Consider the following 26,800-nt stretch of genomic DNA (forward strand, 5'->3'; position numbering starts at 1 on the left):
TTGAAACATTAGAAACATGTTTATTAGATCTGGTAAAGCAATGGTGGTAAAAATGAAATTGTGCATGTTAAATTCCTTCTGTTCACCAGCTCCTTCTGTTCACCACAGAAGCTCCTTCTGTGGTGAACAGAAGGAGCTTCTATAGTGAACAGGTGTGTGGAGACAAGACATGAAAGATACAAACTAAAAACATCCGGTTTGCTGCAGCACTTGAGAAGTGATAGTAATAAGAACATACAATATATTTAAACGAAAAAAACATATTGTTCTGTCACATGCTTTGGATGCTGACTCTGCATGGAAGTACACACAACAACCTCTACTGTGACTAAGCATGAACACAAATCATATTATCATTTCTAAAAGAATCAATCTGACTCATCCATTAATCATGGTGTGAAGGTTTTAATTAAGCCCTAGTCGGTCTGTGAAACCAAAGGAGAAGAAGAACCATCGAAGGTCTGATTAGGTCAGAAAACACAGCAAGAATACTGTGTCTGAAGAATAAAAGTCTGAATGACTGGTCTTTAACAGTTTTAATGTTACAATGGACTGTAGTGTAGACCTTAACACGGTTTAAGGCATGTGACTCCCTTTTTAGACTGTATACATACAGTACAGGATACTTTAACAGACCCCCCTTAGGCTGAGCGTTCACTCTGTAACATGTTAGAAGTGTGAGACGTGTTGATGAGCATTCTGAAGTGCTCTGCTAACAGTCTTCTGTAAATGTTTGTTTTAGTCTCATATACACTTTCTTCTTCCAACTATGATGTAATAGATTTTTTGCATTGCAGCATTAAGATTGTTAGAGTTGCCAGCTGAGGTTTCTAGTGTATGTCTGGTTATCTTATTTCATTATCTGTTCATACCACATATTATTACTGGTGAACAGTGTGGATTTAAAGCAATTAAAGCTAGTGCGTGTGTGTATGTGTGTGTATGTGTGTGTGCGTGTGTGTTGGAGAGAGATTGTGAACCACTCAGTATTTCTCTGCTCTCTCTGGTTTCTATTTAAACCACTAATTTTCTGAACAGAATTTCATCATACATTTCATTTAAAAGGTGCTATGTGTAGCAACATGCTGTTAGGTTAGTGACATATGAGAAAAACATATTTCTGCCATGCACATAATTTTTCTGACTTTTCAAGATTCATTGCTTTCGCATTTTAATTTTGTCATGTCAGAACTTTTAGTGAGATGCTACTTTAGCCTTGATAGATGTGGGGAGATGTGGAGAGTTACTCTCCCTTAAATTAAAAATAGTGTAGAGATCATGCAGCCAGTCTAAATAAACTGCTTCACAGCAGAATAATAGATGTTAGTTGTTGTATTTAAAAACAGACACTAACATGCTAGCTTGCTTTACTAACTTAGAATGTAAAAATTTGCATGTTAGCATGCTACTGCTGTCTACAGTACAGGCTGATGGCCCTATAATATTTCGACAAACATTTGTGTCTCTAAAGACAAGAAAATGTGGAGCTGGTGCCAGTACAGTTTAAGTGGGCAATAGTATTCACTAATATACATAGCACCTTTTGATTATAGAGAAGTGATGCTCTAAAACTTGTTTTTCTGATTGTCGGCCAGCTAAGATTTTCACTTGTTACTTCTTATATTCTTATTCTCTCTCATTTCACCCCACTTTTACACATTACGTCCCATGCTTTCTGCAATTTCCTTCAAAACCTTTTTTATTTTTACTTTTCTCTATCCACTTTCAGTCTACCTGTCCCTCCTTTTCTCCATCACTCCCAGAATAGGTTGGTAATGTCAGAATCCAGGCTGAAGATCCATATGACTAGCGGTGCGGATATAAAGACGAATGACCAGGACACTCCCATTAGTGACTGACGCAGCTTTGTCATCATGACATTAACCAATCCCGTGCTACCCCTTGTTCTCTGTTGCTCTTCTTCCTCTTCACGTGTCTTTTATAGAAGTGTATTTGAACAGAGAAAAGGGTTAGACACAGACAACTCTGAAAAACAATAGTCCTACTGTTTGTTAATAGAAGTATTTTAAAGCATTTCTTCTGACCTGGAGTTGGTTTCCTGGCTCAATATAGTTTCGGGCCAGGAATTTGAGGACCTCATCCATCAAGATGACAGGAAGTGACATCTTCAACACCACCACCCACTGAGGCCACGACAGGGGACGTATCTGGAATATCACCTAAAGACAGAACAAATACTGGGTACTTAAACCCTGTATTGAAGAAGTGTCTGTGAACAATAAAATTTAATGTGTTGTATACACCAATCAGGCACAACATTAACATCGCCTGGTGGTGTAAATGTTATAGTGGCCCGGCATGGGCAGTCAGTTTGTAGGGCTTGGCATGTACAGACTCACAAGCATGGTTAGCAAAAAGTTTTCCCATGCTAATAAATGTGAACATTAACACCACCTTTAATGCTGATGTTTAGCAGTGTACATGCTTTATTTCTTACCGGCAGTGGGTCTACATATAGAATGAGGAAATGTAGAGCCATAGAAAGACAGATGGCCCCCACCAGCCAGGGGTTAGACCAGGGAGGCATCTTTAGCAAGGACTGGTTCTCTGACAAACTGGAGAGTACAAAAAAACAAATAAACAAACAAACAAACAAAAACTTCAACTATACACTGCAGCACAATCTGAGTGACCACTGTGGTCATTCAGAATGGTGAGGGTTGTTTTATATCTAATACACAGTAGCTCAGGTGGTAGAGCTGCCATTTATAAACCCCAAGGTGAGTGGTTCAATTCCTGGTTCTTTCTGGCTACTTGCTGAGGTGTCCTTGGACATGAAACTGAAACCCTATAGTAGTGCCAATATGTACTGTCTGGCAGCTGTCTAACCACAATTTCCCAGTGTGTGAGTATGTTTGTTTTGTTCTTACCTGTTTAAGGCGTTGCACATCTCTATGGTAACCAGGACAGAAAGAGCCATTGTCATTGGATAAGGAGACTCAAAAACTGAACACTGCACACCAGCAAACTCAATGTGCCCTTCACTGCACTGCAGATAGTGGGACTGTGAAGAAAACAAAACTGGAAGTCACATTCCTGGCACTTCTCTACTCTTTTCGGCTCCACCATCCCATCTATCTCACTTACTTACAAAGGTAACATATTCTAATGCCGTTGTTCTTTGGCTCAGTTCTTAATTTTGTCTTCTCCCAGTATCACTATTGGCAGATATTTGTTAGACAATAAGTAACAAGGAGTTTGTTTATGATCAAGGTTATTCAGAGCTTGTCTTATAGAACATCACAATTCATTGCTATGCAGCCTTAAATAGATCTGCACTAATAAATGTAGGGCACAGTGGAACAAACTGTAATACCAACACTGACAGTATTGTATTATAAACTTGACACTGCAAACATGCTAACAAACTAGTAACACATCCAGTAGGCACAGGGCATCATTAGCATTCATTTGGAATTGTGTTTGTGAGGAACCCAATATCTGCATCCATTGTAAGCTAAATATCTGTCTCAAGCTGCATTATAATCCACTATGCTCAAATAGGATTGTTATACTCTGTAAGGTCTTAAACCTTACACTGTAAAGTGCCTTGAGATTACTTCTGTTATGATATGGCGCTACATAAATAAAATTTAATTGAATTATGTTTACCAGCTGTAAGCTAATTTTGACTGTCTGCTGTTTAAATACTGTACAGTGGGTTTAAAAACAAAAATTTTAAATCATCAATTACAGATTGACCTCATGATATCCCATAGACCCATATTATCCCAGCAGAACACTTTGCTCTCAGAGTGTAGGTCTAATTGTACTATTACTAGGGGTTCAAAATGTGGAATGGGCGGCAGAGCCTTTAGCTACACTGTATCAAGCTCTTCAACTGTGGAACCATCTCCCAGTTCACGATCAGCAGGCCGACACCCTCTGTACATTTAAGACTAGGCCTAAACTTTATAGCTTATAGTTAGAGATGGCTCAGGTGACTCTGAACCACCTCTTAGTTATGCTGCTATAGATTGGTCTGCTGTGGGACACTGAGCTCTTCTCCTCTCTTTTTCCATTTATATGCCATTGCATGTCATTAACTTTGTGTCTTCTTTCTCCTGTTTTCCTTCCTTTCTGTCTCCCTTTTTCTGTGCTGTTTTGCAGGTATGGTACTGGCCCTATCAATTGTACAGTGTTTTGTCTGCTGCTTATTGTATTAGCATGAGTATTACATACTAATAATGCAGCTTTTATTGTAGGACTTTTTTTTTTTCAAATGTTTTTTTCCCACTCTTTTTACTGGAATATGTGATATGATTTTTATTACACAGCCTATGTATAAATAAAAGGGTTTTACTTGCCTTGTTTGTTTTAGTGTCACAGTGTTTGAGTGACTGAACTAATACATATTTTGCATATAATGCAGGGCCAAAGAAACAATAATTAGAGTAGTGAAGTCATATGGTATGTTTACCAGTTGATAGAAGGAAAGTTTAGGACCATCGTGGGCTGCCATAAACCACCAGGCAGCGGCTCCTACAGTAGCTGCTCCCACATAACCTGCAGAGACAGATGGCAGTAGGAATTAGTCACTATAGTTCTACCAGTAGTAAAGCAATTTGATGAAATTCTGTCCCAATATCCTGACTCACATCCAATGATGAGGTAGCGACAGAACAACCAGCTGGAGATCAGAGGCTCTTTGGGGGAACGAGGAGGACGGGACATGATATCCAGGTCTGGAGGGTTGAAGCCCAGAGCTGTTGCTGGAAAACCATCAGTGACCAGGTTGACCCATAACAGTTGGACTGGGATCAATGCTTCAGGCATGCCGAGCGCAGCTGTCAGGAAAATACTGAGGAGGAAAGGAAGAAAAGCAAACAGTAAGAGGTTTAAAATAAATGTCTCTTTTAGTCTTAGACTTTTTGGAGTTTTTTTGTACTCACCAGACCACCTCTCCTATGTTGGATGATATCAGATATCTGATGAACTGTTTCATGTTGTTGTAAATAGCTCTGCCCTCCTCCACAGCAGCCACAATGGTGGAGAAGTTGTCATCAGCCAGGATCATTTCAGAGGCTGACTTAGCCACAGCTGTGCCGCTGCCCATTGCAATGCCAATTTCTGCCTTTTTGAGCGCTGGTGCATCATTTACCCCGTCACCTGTCTGACCCATGATAGAGAAGATCATTAAGTATGACAGGACTGGATTCAATATGCCATTCTTAAACTACAAGGCTCTTCACTAACCATAGCAGTGATGTCACTCAGGCTCTGCAAATACTCCACTATACGACTCTTATGTGCTGGTTCCACCCGAGCAAAGCACCGAGCAGTCTGGCAGGCCTGACGCTGCAGGTGGGGAGGCAGCTCGTCAAACTCCCGCCCTGTAAGACCTCCGATGACCCCTGCACCCTCATGCTCCTCTTCCTGTTCTGTTATGATGCCCACCCTTCTACAGATAGACAGAGCCGTCCCTTTGTTGTCACCTTAAGAGAAAGATGAAGAATTATGAGAAGAAGGATGGGACTGATTTGTTTCGTATGAACTTACAATTATAGGAAAAAAAGTGCAGCTTTAAGTTGTATCAGTGGAATCGTACTTGCTGGGTGATAATAAAAACTTTAAGAGCCACAAAGAGCCATTTTACTTTTAATTTATTTAAGATGTCTAGTTTACCAGTTGTTTTGTGTTCCACATTGCATAATGTTTGCCAAGAAATATTGTTTAAATGATTTTATCCTAGTGAAGTACTTTAATTTTGTACTTGGAACTAGAACTTTAAGGTTTATTTAACTATTTACTTTTTATATTCCAGCCACTTTTCAAACACAACCACTTTTCGAACACAACTCTTTGATGCTTAAAAAGATGGAAAGTAGATTGTGTATCGTTTCTGTTAAAAAAAGCCAGAGCTATTTTTGCATAAACAATGTTTACCACTTCACATCATTACAGATGTGTACACACAGGAAATGCAAAGGACTGAGCTGATGGAATGCCACTGTTAAACCTTTAAGCACATGTTTGTGACTGTTCTTCATATATAGTAGATCTTTAGGCAGGTATGGAGTTAAGAATACAGTCTATGTGTGGGCTGATGTTATTGATATATTAATACTGTTAATGTATTGGTGTATCTAGTTGCATTTGTGCATGTGTCAGCTGTACCTGTGATCATGATGACCCGAATGCCAGCCTGCCTACACATTCGGACTGCACTAAGCACTTCTTTCCTGGGGGGGTCCAACATGCCCACACAGCCCACAAAAGTCAAATCCGACTGGCGAGAGAGAAGAGATGAAAGGAAGGTACAGATTTAGCTTCCCTTCTTTCTTCAGCACTGATAATTAATAGTGCATCTCATTATTGAGAGGCACTGCTGAAGACTGACAAAATTCAGTTCATCAACTGACCAATTTCATCTCCTACAAAAATTATATTTACACATTATCAGAGGCAGAATCATCGTAATCATCATCAACACCACCATTACCTCATATTCACCAAAGGCAGCTGAGTTCTCCAGGTTGAGGCGGTGCATGTCAGGAGGCGTATCTCTTGTTGCCACGGCAAGGCAACGCAGTGTGTCTCGGCCCGCACCCCACTCCCGCACGGTGGACAGGAGTTGCTCTCGGACTGTTGGGCTCAAAGGCACGCGAGCAGAACCACTGACGCGGATATAATTACAGCGCTCAAGCACGCTCTCTGGAGCTCCCTGAAGAGAGATGGGAAAAGCTTGGACACACGGATACACAACAGTTTATTAACAGCCAAAGAGTAAAACTGTGGAGCTTGGTTTAACTGACCTTTACAAACATCTTGGTTCCAGAGGCAGATCTGGTGAGTTTGTTGGAGGAACAAAAGACAGACATGGACTTCCTGTCTCTAGAGAACTCCAGTGTCAGCTCCTTTCTCATCAACTGCTTAATCACCTAAACACAAAAACAGTCTTGTCTTTACAACTGTTGAGAGAAAGTAAATAAACAATATGGGATTGATTTCCTTATTCTGTCGCTGTCTCTCTCTCTTATAGACACACACACATACACACACACACACACACACATTTTTGTATGGCATTCAGTGTGGGGACATTTCTCATTGAGAAAATGCTTTCCCTAGCCCCTTACTGTCACTTAGGCCATGCTACTCTAGTCTGTTTAAATTTTTAACTTAGAAAGTGTACCCTACTCTAACCAAAGCCTAAATTTTACCCTACCCCTAAAACCTAGTTTTAACCCTGAAATTGCGCTTTCTCCCTTCTCATTGTGAGGACCGGCTAAAATGTCCTCACTTTTTATGCAGGTCCTTACAACACACACACTTACGGAGCAGCAAGCTGTAGCTCTTTCAGCTTGGCTCAGTCCTCTCAGGTCATTGTCAAACACATTCATTTTCTCTACCAGACAACACAGGGCAGTCTCTGTTGCCTCTCCAACCTTTTCATATACACCCTTTGCCTGGAACACAGAAAGAAAGAGGTGAAAGTGTACTGTGGATTGCTCTCTTCACTGACCAGTTTAGTCAGATCCCACTTTTCCAGAACCATAAACAGTAATATATGATGTTCTGAGCGACTGCTGCAGTCATGTTTAAATTTCTGACCTCATTGTAGTCCAGTGATGAGTCATTGCACAGTGCACAGATGAAGGCCATCTCCACCAGTCCTTCATACTGACTACATTTCACCACTGCACCATCCTTGTAACTGAACAAGAGGAGGAAAGTGGGACATGAGGACAAATCAAGACAGACAAAAGACATAGACATTGAAAAGTTGATGAAATGCATCTATATTCATTCATTATCCATAATATGTCAAGTGTTAAGAGTTAAAGGTTAAAGACACTCACACTTCCCCTTCAGGGGCATAAGTAGATCCAGTCACTGTGAACTCGCTCAGGCTGCAGTGGTCCTTTGACACACTGTCCACTACAAACATCTAAACACATGCATGCACACACAGACATTGCAGTAGTTGTTCAGTTTAGTAATGTTAGCAGATCATATTTACAGTTAGTTTCAAATTCCTGTTTGTCCGGCTGTTCCACTTCCTAACATTTGGTTTTTATATCAAAGCCAACACTACATTTAAGGGCAGCTTCCTGAAATTAGTGCTGTTTTCAATTAACAGTCAATTGATGTGACATCACAAAAAACAACAAAGCAGAAGCAAATAAAAATATTTAGTGTGTTAAAATTCTGTGTTAAAAAGACACAGCGCTGAGTAAGACATGAGTTCTATTGTACAGAGAGTTTGTGTTAAAATGCACAATATCCTGAATGTCTTAATTGTCACTAACTTTATACGAAAACTGCCTGTGTATACTGTAGTTGCTAAACAGAATACAAGTGAGCTTAACCTTTTTTTAATCTAATATTAGTATGTCAAGCCATTGGTTGGTAATTTAGATTCACAAACTACTTTTTATAAATTTTCAAACTATATTGTCTGCTTTTGGATCTCTGTAATCAATAGGACAGTTTCATATCAGTCATTCAAGAGCTAAATTAGATGTGAGTCACATAGAAATTATAGGTGTTTTCACACCTTTTGCTTTGGTCCGAATCAGTGGCTGAAACGCTACACATTTACAAACCCATCCACTGATTCAGACCAAAGCAAACGCACTAAGGTATGAAAACACTGTAAGACATAACGTGGATCAGAGCTTAATATTTATAGGTCACAATATTTTTCAATTACTATCATCTTACCCTGCAAACTGACATCTGGTTGGTGGTCAGTGTTCCAGTTTTGTCAGAGCAAATAACAGAGGTACAGCCCAGGGTCTCCACTGACGGCAGGCTCCGGACAATTGCATTCTTTCTGGCCATCCGCCTGGTGCCAAGTGCCAGGCAGGTAGTGATGACTGCTGGAAGGCCTGGGAGGAAACACAGAGGGACAACTGAGCTTCTTCCCTTGGGCAGTTGATTATCATGTGCCCAAATGATATTTGTACTATTAAAAATACTTTCACTTGTAAAAACAAACAAACAAACAAACATAGGAAATACTCAAATAGGGTGTTATTTTTTTTGCATAGATGTTTGACCTTCAGGGATGGCAGCTACAGCCAGTGCCACAGCGATCTTGAAATAGTAAACAGCTCCTCTCAGCCAGCTGCCTCCATGCACTGGGTCATTAAAATGTCCCACGTTGATAGCCCACACTGCCACACAGATCACACTGATGACCTGCAGGATGAGAGCAAGGTAAATGCTGCTAGTAACATATTAGTCAAACATACTGTAAATGTATTGTAAAATGGAATAAAGATTATGAAATACATTTTACAAAATATCATAAACAAAGTTCAAATCAGTGTGCAACATTTCATTTCTAAATTACGGCATCTTGCCTTAGACAGCTGTTCTCCAAACTGGTCTAGTTTCTGTTGTAGAGGGGTCCTTTCAGGGTCAGTGGAAGCCATCTCATCTCTAATTTTCCCAATCTCTGTCTGCACTCCTGTGGCCACGACAACCCCAATGGCTCTCCCTGCTGCAATGTTGGTACCCTGCCGAAGTTCAACACAAGAATTACCTCATTGTTGTGCTGTAGTCTTTGTAATTACAAATACAGTTAAGTTAATAAATAATGGAATGGTGATCATCCAGTTACAGCAGCTCCTCTCTTTGTTGTTTTTTTCGTTAGTTTTCTTGACCTTTTGGTGTCTTTGTCCAACTCGTGTTTTGTGCTTTTCAGAGATGATGGGCAGAAGTGAACTTACTGGGATCTTACTGATCACCTGGGTTTGTGGGAGGACTTTTGGTGAGCTTATCAGGAGGCATACATCACCAGGGATACAATATTGTATATATATTGTATATGGCAACAGCTAGCCAGCTATTGACTACTATCTATAGTACTGCAGAACACACGCCTGATCCCTCTCTCTGTACTTTTCTGCAGGTATCTTCGGCCTGGAGCTGTACATCTCCAGAATCCAGTTGACCTGCCCAATGGTCTTGTAGCTTGTTGTTGTTTTTGTTGCTTGCTGTTCTTTTCTCTCTTCTCTTTCCACTCACCCCAACCGGTTGAGGCAGATGGCCGCCCATTATGAGCTTGGTTCTGCTGGAGGTTTCTTCCTCTAAAGGGGGGTTTTCCTCTCCACTGTTGCCTAAAGCTTGCTCAAATGGGATTGTTGGGTTTTCTGTATCATTTTTTGTATAATTATTCTCTGTGAGGTCTTAAACTTTGCACTGTAAAGTGTCTTGAGATAACTTCTGTTGTGAATTGGCGCTATACAAATAAAACTGAATTCAATTGAATTGAAACTGAATTGATCCCAGGAAGGATCTAAAATCCTTGCTGTTTTTCCTTGCTACAGCAGACTCACTCTGCAAACAGCAAAACTGTAACAGCAGACCATACGGACAGTGCTCACTTAACGTATAGACGGACGCAGAAGTATTTCTTCTTCCTTCTACCCTCTCAGAATCTGAACAAACTATGGATTTATTTGTTTTTGACAGAGAGGTCCAGTATACAGTACATGTGCTTGTGTATATAGTTTGATGGATTCATTTTATGACTGAAGCTCAAAGATGGACTGATTTTTACTGTCTCTGTCTGTTTGACTGTAAAGTCTTATTCAAAGCTGTGTTACCATTTGTGTGTTTTGTCCAAAGATTTAATTTTTTTTTTATATATTCCAGACTGAGCCTAAGAACGCCCTGCACCTGACTATAGACTCCTGCAGATCAGGTGAGAAGACAGCTGAACAGGTTTCACCCCACTAAGGCTGCAGGGCTAGATGGAATTAGCCCAAGGGTGCTGAAAGCCTGTGCTTCCTAGCTATGCACTGTTCTTCAACATATCTTTAATCTTAGCCTGTGTCTGGAGAGAGTACCTCTTGGATGGAAGAAGCTATGCCACAGTGTCCTCAGTGACTACAGACCAGTGGCTCTGACAAGAGGCTTTTGAGAGGCTGATCATTGAGTCCTTCTGATCCTGTACCAGATCCAACCCTCAAGTGAGTGTTTGACTTTTGGTCAAACCCTCACATCTGCTCCATCATACATCGGCTCTATTGCACCTACACCCACCTGGACAAGCCTGGGGGCCTAGTGAGAATGTTTTTTTTTATTTATTTTTTTTATTATTTATTATGTTTTTTTAATTTAACACCATGCACTGCTGGGAGTGAAATTAAAAAAACATGCAGGTTGTCACTCTCCTGATTTCGTGGGCTGGCTCTGTTCTGGGGGTGGAGCTGGACACTCTACATGTTTTAGCTGAAAGTAGGATGATGTCCAAACTCCTCTCAATCCTGGACAATCCCTCCCACTCACTACACAGTATGCTGCTTGACAGAAGAGCATTTTCAGCCAGAGACTGATCAACATCAAGTGCTTCACAGAGAACCACAAAAGATCCTTTTTGCCTGTGTCCATCAAACTGCACAACTCCTCCCCCGTCTTTAAGTGGGTGGGGAACTGACAATCATTAGATTAATTATTTTAGAAGAAGAAAGACTTTAATCATTATATGTCACAACAAAATTGGCCCTCTGCATTTAACCCATCCCCCTGGGGGAAGCAGTGGGCAGCTACATATAGCACCCAGGGAGCTAGCGTGGAGTGTCTTGCTCAAGGACACACCTGGTGTCGGGGTTTGGATCCTGACCCTTCTGCATCTAAGGCGAATGATCTACCCATTGAGCCAGCAGGCCGCCATATATTCGTTATCATTCCTGGACTATTATTTATTTTAATCCATCTTACTTACATTCTGTGTATATACTGAATTTTGTGTATTGATGCTATTTTTAATTTATGTTGGTGTGGATCTTTTCTGGTTGAGGTTCCTTTTTTTTTTTGTTTGAGTAGAGAGCAACTGTAACAAAGTAAAACTATTTCCCCCTGGGATTAATAAAGTTTTTTAAATCTTGAATTTTTCAGACTCTGAAGTAGGAGAAATGTACGGGCTACTTACACAGTGGGACTTTTAAAGCTACATTTAGTGTAGTGGGCAGGATGCATAGTAGACCTGGATGAGGTAGTTCTGGTAGGCATATGCTGTTGAGTTAACCACTCTGTAGGCAAGGGTCAGAGCTTTCAATCTGATGAGGGCAGCTCTATGAAGCCAGTGCAGATATTCGAAGAGTGGATAGACATGTGTCCTTCTAGACTGATTAAAAGTGGGGCATTTGTTATTTTTTTGTTATTATTTTGGAAAGAGGATGTGAGACAATTCAGAACACTTTCAGATTAGGTGACACTAAGAGGACAAACTTTTGTAGAAGAGCTAAGCACATTATATTAAATTACAAGCTGCAAGCCTAGTGGTGGTCATGCAGAGGTATGAAACTGGTGTTGTTCCCTTATAGTCTAAAATAAGATCTTCTTTTTTTAGACTGACCAAAAATGAGATTTGCTGCTGCATTTTGGAGGGATTTGATAGTACATGCTGGTAGCTCTGTCAGCAGGGCATTGCACTAGTCCAGACACAGGCCTTATTAGGTGTTTTCTGGCTTTTCCTTTTGTTCTTGAGCGTTGCTAGTGGTTTGCACCTTGCTCTGATGATTACACCAACAAAGATGACCTGCGGGTCTGCAGCCTGTTAAATTCATGGTGCTAAATAAAACATCAATAGCTGTTCTTTGACCACACACCACCTAGCGACTAAGCAGCCTTTGAAGTCTGACAGACTTTTATATAATGATATTCACATTCTCCTGCTAACATATATACACACATATTGCATCTTGTTTCTTCTGCTTGTTTGTTTTATATTGAAATGTAAATAGTGTAAAAAGGGAATTCCAAAGACACACATAGTCACAGGTCCATCAGACATGGTTGTTGAGACTTACAGAGAAAAGCATGTTCTTCTTGTCCTGGTTGACAGCTCTTGGATCTGGTACAGGGTCTGTGTGTTTAAGCACTGATACAGACTCCCCTGTCAGAATGGACTGGTCCACCCTCAGTGTGGTGGAACGGATGGATGTCAGCCTGATGTCAGCAGGGACCTTATCACCGACTGGGGAAGAGAGGGATATTTAGTCCAGCATTTAGTTCACACAAAGAGTACTATGGTGTTTGAGTTGAATATAAGGTTTACCAGTTGTTAAAAATGTCACTCTAGTTTCATTTAATTCATCATAAAAGTTATAAGCTATATTTTTTGTTATTATTTTTGAAAAAGGAGTCCAAAAATTGGGACACTTCAGAACACTTGTAGATCAGGTCACACTAAGAGGACAAACTTTTGTAGAAGAGCTAAGCACATGAAACTAAATTACAAGATAAAAATCTATTGGTTGTTTTCCTTGTTTTTTTTTAAATAATTTTTTATTGAAAACATAAACATGTACAAAGCAGTACATATTTAGTACAAATTTAAAAGCTGCAGCAGCCTTTTACTTATTATTCAGGCTTTAAACATCATGCACATGTTGCTCATTTGCGAATTATCTTGCTGAACAAATTGTTTAAGTATCCTCAATATTTGTTTTGTAACAGAACTTATTTTCTGCAGTAATCCAAAACCCAGAAAAAAATCCCACTGGCTTTTTGTTGAGGGAACCAGATGATGCAACTTCCAGGTTGGCCTACAAAATATAATTTTTATGATATTCTATTGTGCCCCTTCTTTTTTTTTAAGCTATCTTTTAAGGTCCTTTTAATGCTGTTAGCTGTCCGAATTTAACAAATACATACATATATTGCTCACACTATTGGTGAACTTGATTTTACCATGAAGAGAATCTGCTCCATTACTTTCCCTGTCTGGAGTCTTGTGTCAGTCACACTTGTACACTTAGGTTGTACATTTAGGGTACATTTAATAAATGTAAACATTAGCAAACCTCTTATTTTAAAATTACATAAAACATAGACAAGCAGTACATATTTCAGATTCTCCAACCACAGAATATAACAGTAAAAATATATCTACCTAAATTGCTGCAGATTCAATATCTTTTGACCAACCAGTCAATTAATCATCACTATTTTACAGCTCTACTTACATTAAATAGCCTCATTCATGATGCCACTCAACATAAGTACTTTAATTCTTAATGTCCTGTCTAAACTGCAACTTGTCTGTGTGCTGCAGTTGCCTTGGCAAATGGTAAATAGTCTGACCTTATATAGCCCTTTTCTACCTAACTGGTACCCAAAGCGTTTTAACACTGCATCTCATTTACCTATTCAAACACACAAGCACACACACACTCACACACTAATAGCAGACCTACTATGCAGCTGATCTGATTCACCGGGTCACTTGGGGTTTAGTATCTTACCCCATAAGGACACTTTGTGGCATGTGACAGAAGGAGCCAGAAATCAAACCACCATTCCTATGACTGGCAGACAACTGCTTTACCTATTGAGCCACAGCCACCCAACACTGTGACCTTCTTACGTAGATTTGCTGTTTGCCTCAAGTGGCCAAAGTTACCCTACTCCACTGAAAATGTCTGCAAATTGTTTGTCCTATATGAACTGAAAGCTATAAACTCCTCCTTGTAATTGCTTTCTGTGCCCAGGGTTAGGATTATTCTGTTTGACTGTATACTGATACTGACATGTCTATCTCATGTTATCATAGTGTAGTATTGTAAATTTCCACCTTGTGTGGGTGTGAGTTTTGTAAATAAAAGATCTGAATCTGAACTAACACAACTTGACACAACATGATAATAATAAGATAAAAAGAACTCATATTTGTGTGTTTATAGATATGTGAGAGAACTTTACTGAGGAAGCATTTAAATGGTCGAAAGACGATAATGATATAAATCATTATTGGAGAAATCCAATAAGGGTATTTTTCCTAGGGTCTAAGCTACAATAAAGCTGACAAACGTCGCTCACAAATGCTACACATGAAGGGTAGCATTCTTTCTTTTGCACATGGACAGCTATTTATAAACCATTTACAAGTTTTTATACATAAGTGAGGTACGAGAACCAGAGAGACTTCTGGTCTTTATCATCACTACATTGGCTGGTTACAAAGAGAGTTATTTCTGACATTATACAAAAAAGCACTAACAATACAGCATATGCCTACCATGTGCACAAAACATTGTGCAGGCAGTGGTCATTTCTCGTCTTGTCTACTGTAATCCCTTGCTGATGGGGTTACCAGCATGCACCATCAAACTATTTCAGAGGATCCAAAATGCAGAAGCACATCTTATTTTTGATCAGCCTAAAAGGACACGTCACGCCACTCTTCAAATCACTGCACTGGCTTCCAGTAGCTACCCACATTAGGCTCACAGCTCTGGCCCTTGCCTACAGGGTGAAAATGCACATACATAAACTGAGCATGTGCTGTGTGATTTTTATAAGCAAAGTGATTGAAGTGGCTGTGATGGCATCTGTATATAATATGTATAATACAAAATGCTGATGCAATCAGCTTGAGCACAGATGGCTTCTGGTGATGAGGAGGCATAGAGGAAATGAAACAATGCTTTAAGAACACAAGTTAACCACTAATGTAAATATATTTGGAATGACAGAAGAAAAAAAAAAACAAAAACATATTTTCTGTTCTGTGATGCAGTTTTGGAGATGTTGAATAAGCTACTGGCTGATTTGGATCCACTCACAAGAAGGGGCACAGAATAACAGCCAAGCCAAAGGTTCTTGCATTTCTGCATTAACTCATGTCTGGGTCACTGTGTTATGATTCCTGTCTTGTCCCTGCCCAGTTTGTTTTTGGTTTTGTTTCTCTGTCTCCTTCTCGTTTTCACGTGGTCCCACTCCTGTGGCTTTGCTCCCCAGCCACTTGCCGTTATGCCCATATTTGGACTACCTCCACTCTCCTCTGCTCTAATTACGAATAAGTTTTACCTGTGTGCTCCCTTTACTATATAGCTCCCCTCAGTTTGTTGCCAGATTGTTACATTGATGCTTTCCAGCCATTCTCCTACCTTGTTCCCCTGCCTGTGCAGTGGTATTTTGTTGGTTTATGGATTGTGTATTAGTTTGTATTTTGCCTGCCTTTTGCAGTTATATTTTGTTGGTAGTTTGTATTTCTGGTTCATGTGTTCATTTATTTTTTTTGCCTGCATGATTGCAGTGATCCTATGTTGTCACTTTATATCGCTGGTTTATGTTGCCACTGTTTTTCATGCTTTATTTGCTATTTTGTCTCCACCGGGTTGAGGTCACCTTAAGTTGTTACATTGTTTTTGCATCTAGTTAGTGTCCTTGTGTTTGTTTTGAATATGCCACCTGGTCCTCTGTTTTTTGAGACCAGGTTGTAATAAAAAACTTTTTTGCTTATTATACTTGTGTCCCGTGAGTTAGTTTGTAACACACTGCAGTAGCTGTTAACAAATGCGTTGTCCCAAGTCCTGTAATCCTTCTTACCGAGAACATACTAAATAAGGCCTAACTAATTTTATGTGGTTGCTTGTAAACATCGATTGACTACACATGTGCATTTGTCAGTTTCAAGTTATTTCAAAGAAAACAGTGGGGTCCTTCCCATTTCCCTAGCTCCCCATGCCCACCTGTACACCTTTCCCATTCCTTCATTAGCTCCCCAGCATATTTACCAGCACACTTTTATCTGACTGTCAACTCTGCTGTACGAGCTGTATCTTCCCAGACTTATTTCCAATGCACATTTCTCCTCTTCCTGTCTGTATTGGGATTGTGACTTTTGTTTAAATTATCTGGTGTTTTGCCCTAGATAGACAATACAACAATACACATACACACACACAGTTTTCAGCTTTGTCCTGTGATTCCAGCTGTGATTAGTGTCACAGGCTTCCCATGCTCTGGAGAATGAATACTTTTACTACAGACAGAAGGGCACTGCAGATCACACACACGCCCGACCCTATTTCCTTTCTCTAAAAAGCTTGAAATAGCAGTGGGCATTTAGAGGATTTATTTAGGTTTCCTTACTGAGTCAAGATAATGTAAATGTAACCACCTCATGATTGGTCACAGGAACACAGAAAATTTTACTTATAATCATTTAATCTGATAAATGTCGAAAACATCTGTCCATCTGCTGTACTATAAAGTTCTAAATGCACTTGAAGAGAAGATGATGACAAACAAAACTCACATATAAGTGAAAAAAGCATTAGACACCACATTATTAACCTAAATAGTATATACTCATTCAGACCACTGTAGTCCTATCTTGTAATCTTGGGTTCATGAATCTATACTCTAAAAACATCTAGGAATGCAGCCCCGAGATGCACTACAACTAAGAATTTTCCATGAAGACCTTGTGTGCCTCTCAGGTTTCCATGACGATAACAGTCAGAATGCAGGGTTGTAGCAGCATGCTGATTATGATGTTTGTCAGGAATGAATAAACAAAGGGGCCACAGTGTTATTTGAACCATGTCTAAACAAAACTGCAGTGGAAATGCATTTACAAGGTTTCTTCATGCTAATGTTAGCAATAATTACCAACTAATTAGATAGTTTACCAATTGTGGGAAAAAGTTATTTCTATACTTGATATGCTAGTGGTGAATAAAGCAGACAACTCCAAATCTATGCTAGTTGTGCAATAACAGAACGCTGACATCTTTATACTTGTATGAAAATTTCCACACTGGATTTAGAGTACATCATAGTACAGAAACAGCACTGGTAACTAACGATCTTCAATCATCATCTTCCATACATCAGACAATGGACTTTTCTCTTGTTTTGTTAGATCTTGGTGCTGTATTGGACACTACAGATCATAACATTTTATTACACAGGCTGGAACATACAGTACCATTGGGATTAGAGGAACAGCACTAGGCTGGTTTAAATCACATCTTTTAGATAGATTCTAGCTTGTGTATGTTAATGATGAGTCTTCCATGCACACTAACAAAAGTTAGTTACAAGTTCTGCAGGGCTCTATGCTTGGACCAGTTCTTTTTACTCTATATATGTCCCCCTTAGGAAACACTTTTTAAACAAAAATTTGATTGCTATGCAATTAATAAAGCTTCAAGCATGCTTAGTCATAAAGGCCTAAATGTCCTCCAATTTCCTTCTCCTAAATTCAGACAAGACAGAGGTTATTTTGTTTGGTCCTAAAAATCTCACCTGAAAAACTATTCCATGCATTTGCTACTTCCAGACTGGATTATTGTAATTCTCTAGCGATAGGATGTCCCAATAAGTGTTTTAAAAGCCTCCAGTTAATCCAAAATGCTGCAGCCAGAGTTCTGACTGGAATTAGCAATATATAAACCACTTAATAATCAAGCTTTACCTTATGTTAAAAACCTTATAGTTCCATATTTTCCCAGCAGAACTCTCTGTCCCCAAATGTAGAATGGGAGGCAGAGCCTTTAGCTATCAACTCCTCTTCTGTGGAACCAGCTCCCAGTTCAGGTTTGGGAGGCAGACACCCTCTCTACATTTGAGACTAGACTTAAAACGTATGTGTCCTTCACGCTAGCTCCTGGCTGTATGTAGCTGCCCACTGCTCCCCTAGGGGATGGGTTAAATGCAGAGGAATGTAAAAATGTGACATATGATGAGTAAAGGCTTTTTCTAGAGATGGCTCAGGCGACTCTGAACCATCTCCTAGTTACACTGCTATAAGTTAGTCTGCTGGGGGATCTCTACTCCAGCCTTGGACCTGTATGTCTCCATTGCCCAGTTACTAGTTCTACCAACCAACATTTTTGCTGCTTGTTTTTTTTTTTGCCTGCTGTTCTTTTCTCTCTCCTCTTTCCACTCACCCCAACCGGCCGAGGCCTTTGCCACCTGGTTCTGCTGGAAGTTTTCCTCTCCACTGTTGGCTAATGCTTGCTCAAATGGGATTGTTGGGTTTACTATATAATTCTTTATACAATTATAATTTGTAAGGTCTTGATATGACTTGTGATGTGATTTGGCAAAATAACAAATAAAATAAAATTTAATTAAATTGAATGCTTTGTACAGCAATTACACATGGCTTGTGTGTCTCTGGTTTTGGATTTTTTCTGCCCTGCTTCAACCAAATAAAAAAATCAACAGAATTCTAAAATGCACTGCTCCATGTTCCATTACATGTGCATAAACATTTTTGAGGCAAAACGCACATGTAACGTATTCAGCGTTGTGAAGGGCAGCACCAATGCCAAACAGAGCCTCTTTACTCTCCTTCTATCCAGCAGCACTCTACTATTTCTAACTACAGCAAATGCAATGCAGTTCAGAGAACTTTAACTATGTGTTCTATTGTCAGCTTAGCTATTGTTATTAGCGTAGCTCCTTACAATCTTCCTAATAATGTAATGTAATGTAATGTTGGTTGTTTTTACTGACACCATTTACTATGATCTGCAACATATGGAAAGCACTGAATCAGTGACTACACAATTTATAAAAAAAAAAAATCCTATTATTTGTTTTTTGGAAGATCGTAGAAAAGGGAGTAATTCATTCAGATCAATGAGCCAATCATCAACAAGGAGTCAGAGTCTGTCTGTAATTTGTAGGTTGTAAGATTGAAAGTCACCATGTCCATAGACCAGCAGTTATGAAACTTCAGAGGTTTGTGCAACATGCCACAAGAGTGCAGTTAGCTGGGGTTGTTACTGCTAATGTAAGACTGTGTGATGTAAATGGTAAGCACTTATATAGTGCTTTTCTAACTAGCTGGTACTCAAAGCACTTTACACTGAATCTCATTCACCCATTCTTACACGAACCCACGCACACCAATGGCAGACTCACCTAACCTGACTCACCAGGTTCAGCATATTGCCCAAGGACACTTTGGCATGTGACGTGGCAGCCGGGAATCGAACCACAGCAGACAACTGCTCTACCTATTGAGCCGCAGCCACCCGCTAATGTCTATACCAGGGGTGGCCAACCCTGGTCCTCAAGAGCCTCAGCCCTGCTTGTTTTCCAACTATTTCTGCCCTACCCTCTGCTGATTACATGGATCAGGTGTGTTCAGCCAATCAGAAGCAGGAAATGCAGAGATAGTTGGAAGCAGGGCTGAGGCTCTTGAGGACCAGGGTTGGCCACCCCTGGTCTATACCTATTATATTATGTTTAATTTTGTTTGTCATGTATGATGAGAATGATGATGCATCTTTAAGTGCTGTTTGCCTGCTTACCTGCAACTTCCACAATGTCTCCAGGAACTATGTCTCGAGCTCTGACTCTTTGGACACTCTTCTTGTCCTGACGGTACACCTTGCCCATTTCTGGCTCGTACTCCTTTAGAGCTTCAATGGCATTCTCTGCATTACGCTCCTAGAGGAGCCAACAATACAAGAGGATACAGTAGGTGAGATTGTTCCTTGTTATACAGCAGCATAAGATGGATGAATGTTGTTGATGTCACCCCAATGCTGGTCAATGTATTCATTAAATACACATTGGATTGAAGCTGTTTCACTATTGATCGGAATGTTTTTATAATCAAAAACAAAAAACAATACCGCATAATACTATGAGGAAGGTGGGGATCTAATATAAAAAACTGCAATTTTTGAGTGTGTGGTCTTCTTGAAAAGAGAGACTGACAGAAAATACAAGCACAGACTGCATCCTGTTTCGTTCTCCCTATCTATGAATACTTAACTGTCATAATCCAAACATCATACAACTAAACAGAAAAGATAAGAGGCACAGAAGCTAAGCTAAAAACATTTTAATGGGCTTTGAAAACATGAGGTTGCCCTGAGTGTGCCTTTGTTAAAACCCAAACAAGGTCAACAGCAAAACATAAGACCAAATAAACTAACAAACACAAGATTGACCACAGTGTTAAAAGAAATGCAATCAATTTTAAAACCTGTGATGGTATCACATTTTGTGTCTATTTTATGTGGCATTGTACTTAGTAGTAGTATGAGAGTAAAAGCAGAGGACTTAGTATATTTGCATGTAATGACTGCTCACATAGCTGTATTATAGTTGCTAAAGCAGTATAACCACTGGTCACCTGATATAGAGACATTGACAATGTCCACCTCATTATACAACCTCCACAAATAGAGCCAGAATGTTTAGAATAAAACAACATATTCAAGGAAAGTATGAGCCAAATGTTATCAACAACAAATGACAATAAATGAACTATTTAAATAATAATGCTGATTCTGTATGGTATGGCCAGAGTTCTGGGTGTGCTTGGCCCCCACCACCAACTCCAAAAGTGATGCTTCACTGGCAAAGGACCTTAATTGTTTCTTAACTTTTAAGTCAAACTTCCTCTCTCAAATATATTCCTTCCTGTTCCCAGGCACATTCTGTAAAGGAACATTAAGTGAGTAAGGAGTCAGAAGACTGGTGAACCCTAAGAAGTCTGCTGGTCCATTGGAGTTGCTGGGAAAGTACTTTGTTTCTGTGAACTCGCTGCTGTCATCATATAGGTTTATAATTTGTCTCTGGCACATGCTATTGTACCACGCTATTACCTAAAGTCAATTATTATCGCTCCATTTCCAAAAAAGCCTGTTGCAGCCAGTCTAAATGATTACAGACCTGTTGGACTCGCTCAAATCATTACAAAGTGTCTTGAGAGACGGGTGCTGATGAAAATAAAAGCAATTTTTTCTCCCACCTTAGTTCCCTAGCAATTTGCACTGTCACCAGAGCATGTTTAAAACAAAGAGACCTATGTCTGGAGGTCTTTTATCAATATTTGTTTTTAAACCTATGTTTTGGAATCAAAATACATTGAACATACTGCCATCCATAGCATCACAATGAGCAGCAAATTAGGTTTTGGATGGCAGTGTAGGTTCACAGACCAGGGGCAACATTTGTACAGAGACACTGAGCATTTGCTATGGTGCTTGGTTCTACTGTTTCTGCGAAAGGGGGGGGCGTATGCAGATGAATGTAGTCAGACTTTATATTAAGGGGTCTAGCAGGATAAAGTGGGTTATCTCCAGGCTATCTCTCTCAGGCATTTGCTTCCTCACTCAATGTCCACATATGTTCAGGGTTCTGGTGCATGTCTGAATGTAGCTTATGATACTAGAAAGACCTCCATCAGCAGCCTCAATGACTACCGATTAGTAGCTCTGACACCTGTCATAATGAAGTGTTTTGAGAAACTGGTCCGACGCCACATTATGTCCTACGTCCCACCCACACTCGACCCACTGCAGTTTGCATACAGAGCTAACAGATCGACAGAGGACGTCATCATCACTGCGCTCCACACCACCCTTGTGTTTCCATTTTCCACCTGGAAACACAAGGGTGTTATGCAAGGCTGCTCTTTGTCGACTTTAGCTCTGTGTGTAACACAATTCTACCGGACAGACTGTCAGCAAAATTGTTGGACATTGGACTTCCTCCCACCACCTGCTGTTGGATCAGAGACTTTCTCTATTACAGAGTACAGAGAGTCAGAATGGGTCCTCATCTCTCCACAGCCCTGAGACTAAACACCGGTTCCCCACAAGTCTGTGTGCTAAGTCCTCTGCTGTAAACCCTGTACACGTATGACTGTGTCAGTAAACACCCAGACAACGTTGTTATTAAGTTTGCCGATGAGACAACTGCGGTGGGGTTTATCTCTGGTGGTAATGAGACAGCATACAGAGATGAGATCCAGAGGCTGGTAGGGTGGTGTGCGGACAACAACTTGGTCCTAAACACCACAAAAACCAAAGAAATAATCATGGACTTCAGGAGGAAGAAGTCAGATCTGCAGTCCATCCTTATCAATGGGGAGTGTGTGAAGAGGGCGCCAAGCTTCAAGTACCTAGGTGAAAAAGGCCCAACAGCGTCTTCACTTCACGAGGATCCTCAGGAGGGTCAACCTGAAGAGAGAACTGCTGGTTGCCTTCTACCGTTGCTCCATTGAGAGTGTGCTAACATACTGCATCTCTGTGTGGTTTTCAAGCTGCACCATGGCACACAAGAAGGTGCTACACAGGGTCATAAACACTGCCCAAAAGGTCATTGGTCACCCTCTTCTCTCACTGATGGACCTCTACGGCACCTGCTGTCTTAGGAGGGCACGCAACATCCTGAAAGACTCCACACACCCAGGACACCGGTTGTTTAAGATGTTGCCCTCTGGCAAAAGACTCAGGGTGCTGAGGTCACAGACTAACAGACTAAGGAACAGTTTTTACAATTGGGCAATAGCCCTCGTGAACACACACACACACACACACACACACACACACATCTGGTTTAGTTTTCTGAGTAGAGTGTATATTCTGTATATACAGCTGGTGTGCATATGTATATTTGTATACATATTTGTATATATATATATATATATATATATTTAAATAGATTTTGATCTTTTTTATTTTGTATGAAAGGTTATTGTAAGTTGTGTTATTATTATTATTATTATTTTGTTTGTTATCTTCTCTCTCTCTGCACCAATGTGGGATAGTTCGCAATTTCGTTGTACTGTTGTACTAAGTGTGACTGTGCAATGAAAATAAAGATTTATCTTATCTAAAAAGTCTGCATTTTATAGCACTTTTCTACCTAACTGGTACTCAAAACACTTTACACTGCATCTCATTCACCTATTCGCACACAGCCAATGGCAGAGCTGCTATGCAGCTGACCTGACTCACTGAGGGGCAACTTGGGGTTCAGTATCTTGCCCAAGGAAGAATTTGGCATGGCAGCCGGGAGTCGAACCGCCAGTCCTATGATCGGCAGATAACTGCTCTACCTGTTGATCCACAGCCACCTCCAAACTACAATGGTGCTGTATAAATGAACCCTCAATTTTTAACTAACCTTTGCACATGGGACTGAACAGATATGATATTTATAATGATGACATAATTTATTGATCCCATTGAGTGACTTAATAAATTGTTGTTTGGACAGTTGCAGTAGATGACAGCTCTACTGTGGGGTGTCGGTGTCTTGTCCAAGGACACCTCGACATATAGCCAGGAGGAACCAGGAATCAAAACAGAAACTCTGTGGACCAGCATACAAAACAGGTACCGCAGGTAGCAAAGTTTAGGTTTCTATGTATTATTTCATGTTAATTAAAAAATTTACAGCTGCAAACTGATGACTGATGATGTATGTAATAAAGACTCTTTAATATTATGCAATCAAAAAATGTGTCTGAAAACAGGTAGAAAAATGTGTTTAAAAATTGGAATTAAATTGACTGTTCATTTGTCTAACACACAGCGGTTACCTGCCATACTCCTACAATAGCATTGGCGATGAGAATGAGTAGAATGACAAAGGGTTCAACAAAGGCTGTGATCGTTCCCTCTCCTTCCTCAAACCAAGCCAGGGTCTACAGAAGACAAAAGAAAATGATTGCAATGTGTGTGTATAGCAGGGTTAAACTGATCTGTTATTTTATGCAAATATGGCTCCTTAATTGCAAATTTGTCCTTTTGAGTTATATAAACAAGTTGAGTTATATATATGTGTATGCCTGTAGTTGTGCGGTGTGTGTACTTACAAATGAGATACATGCGGCCAGCAGCAAAATTCGAACCAATAGATCCTCAAACTGTTCCATCACCAGCTCCAACAGGGACTTCCCTACACAGACAAATAGGCACAGTAGATAGATGATAGATAAATAGTAAAAGGATGTATGGATGTCAGATGAATACATGGGAATGGGAGGAGAGAGAGTTTACCTTCTTCTGCTGGTAACTCTGTGAGTTGTAAAGTAAAGTAAAGTAGTTAAATATAGAGAGTAAGAAGAGAGGATGAGAAGAAAAATATCAATGCTCATTAGTTTGTTTATCAGTATGTACAATAATTAATTCAAGTTAACTTATTCAGTGTCCTACAGTTTTTAGCACAGGGTTTTACAGCCATTTGGCTGTAGTCAGTAGGTAAGCACTTACCATTGGGTCCCCATCTCTCCCTGTTCTTCTTCAGTTGCTCACAGCTCAAGCCTGTGGACTCATTTACACTGAAGAAGCCCAAAACCTCCTCCACTGTTTTTGTATGAGCATTATCCATCACTGTGGAAGGAAGAGGACATTGTAGACAAGGCAATATCTTCAAACCTCTGTTTTGGTAAGTTACATATAGGAGAGAAGAAGGGTAGATCATCAAGTTTGTAGTGTATATAACAAGTGCGTAATCATCTTTTTAAGGACAACCACAACTACAGGAAATTAATTTGTCTAATTCAGGATATTTTTGATTGAAGATGCACAGCTGTTGCTATGTATTTTTTTTATGTTACTATTTTCAGGTCAAATGATGTTTATATTTCTGCAAATTCCATGTTGCACACGGACTGCAACTATTTAGATTTTTAATAGCTGCTTCTCGGCACCTACAATGAAAATTACACACTGTTACTGCATAATTTGGCTGGGGAATCGTATGCACTGCATAGCCAAGCAACAACACAAACTGGAATGCGCAGGGATGAACAGGCCCAAGAGACATGAGTTACTATCCATATGGTGTGAGCTGGCTCTGCCATATCCCTGTGTTGCATCACACCTGCCAGAGGCAGACAGATAAACATATTGTAAGATACTGTTAGTAATTAAACAGTCTGCAGAAATTAGCAGCTAATGGCAATTTTAGAATCAATAACCGTTGTTATAGTCGTCACCATACATAATAGTCTGCAAAATGAGGGGACTATTCAGGTCTGTTACATCAACATTCGGGAGGGGACAAAGGAAACTTTTCAATCCTCAAGAATACATGCTATATTTGAACAGGGGTGTTGTTGCCCTTAAATGCTCTTCTCCCTGCAGCCAAATGAAAGGTAGCTGTCCAAACAGAACCTGGTTAAGGCCTTTTACCAACGAGTAGATCTCAATACACTAAGTGTGATAGTTCTCAAGTAAATAATGATGTGACAGTAAGAAATAATTTGCCTGTTGTTCCTCCACCATTAAGAAGTGCGTTAGGGAGCAGGCTAAGTGTGTTAAGGAGAAAGAGATAATCTCTGTCGTATTCATAGATCTTCTGTTCTCGATTACTCGTAAAGGGCCTAAATAAGGTTGCATTAAAAGGCCTGTTTTTAAGATAATTAGAATTATAGGATCGGCCAACAGTCGCTGATGCCAATTTCTGCATCTACCAAATACAACGTTAATTGACGGACGGCTAATAATCTTTATACCTACTAAATATGAATAATGACATTTCCGGTTATTTTGCATGATGAAATGATTTGGTTATTGCTAATAGCCTCGCCTAAAATTTGGGTTAACGTTAGCATTATATGGATGACATGACGGCCAACACTCAGAGACGTGTTGCCCACGGGTAAAATGTTTGCAAAGCGTAGCATAATTAATGGGTTATAACCTAATACAGTAAACCAAGTGTCAAATGACAGGTGAAAATCCTTATCAGGGAAAAAAGCTGGTATTTAGCTGGTGAAAAACAGTCAGGGAATATTATATAGACTAACCTTAGCTAGCGTAGAAGCTAGTGTTATGTATAACGTTAATCCAGCGGAGATGAACAGGTTGCTTACCAAGCCGGTTGCTGTCCCGTTTGTCCGCTAGTCGTATAGTTTTATAAAACAGGATAAATCACAGCGCCATATGTTTTCTACAACAATGAAAAAAATTGCTTTTACAACAGGCTATCCACTTATACTTTGACAGTCGCCCGTAAGTGAAAATCATTGAAACTATCTTATTTCCGAAAGGTAAAAAAATATTGCCTAAAAAAATAAGGCGTATTTAAGGCAGATGTTACTCCCAATGTGGTCAAAGACTAGTTTATCCGGGCAATATGCTATTATTACTTATTATCCTGATAGCAGGAGTGTGTGTGGGTCAGTATTATTTGAGGATACAGGCCACAGCATCGAAATCAAGCTACCCGAATCACGCTTACAACTTCCGGTTTAACTTTCAAAATTGAAACTAATACTATATGCGACGTATTTCCTTGCAATGTTTCTAGATGATTCTACTGT

General features: G+C 39.9%; 1 protein-coding gene across 2 annotated transcripts; it reads right to left on the reverse strand.

Moving 5' to 3' along the window:
• Window positions 1-26,674, reverse strand: si:dkey-28b4.8 (sarcoplasmic/endoplasmic reticulum calcium ATPase 2). 2 transcript variants are annotated; one of them, XM_026360272.1, is made up of 24 exons: window positions 26,351-26,674; window positions 24,744-24,863; window positions 24,531-24,548; window positions 24,347-24,429; window positions 24,071-24,175; window positions 20,037-20,175; window positions 12,789-12,955; window positions 9,333-9,488; window positions 9,027-9,168; window positions 8,689-8,855; window positions 7,824-7,912; window positions 7,576-7,678; window positions 7,299-7,430; window positions 6,777-6,902; window positions 6,464-6,685; window positions 6,139-6,250; window positions 5,218-5,456; window positions 4,914-5,134; window positions 4,620-4,822; window positions 4,442-4,527; window positions 2,892-3,025; window positions 2,459-2,576; window positions 2,046-2,180; window positions 1-1,936 (listed from the first exon to the last, which is right to left on the reverse strand). In XM_026360272.1, exons 2-24 carry the CDS (start codon window positions 24,859-24,861, stop codon window positions 1,754-1,756), a joined length of 3,198 nt encoding a protein of 1,065 aa, XP_026216057.1. In that variant the 5' UTR covers window positions 24,862-24,863; window positions 26,351-26,674; the 3' UTR covers window positions 1-1,753. The 2 variants fall into 2 exon arrangements, with proteins under 2 accessions (XP_026216057.1, XP_026216058.1); XM_026360273.1 differs by having other exon boundaries at window positions 26,285-26,674.
• Between the last annotated feature and the right edge of the window lie 126 nt (window positions 26,675-26,800).

This window comes from Anabas testudineus, chromosome 1 (genome assembly GCF_900324465.2).
Source record: "Anabas testudineus chromosome 1, fAnaTes1.2, whole genome shotgun sequence".
In the NCBI taxonomy this organism is placed as follows: domain Eukaryota; kingdom Metazoa; phylum Chordata; class Actinopteri; order Anabantiformes; family Anabantidae; genus Anabas; species Anabas testudineus.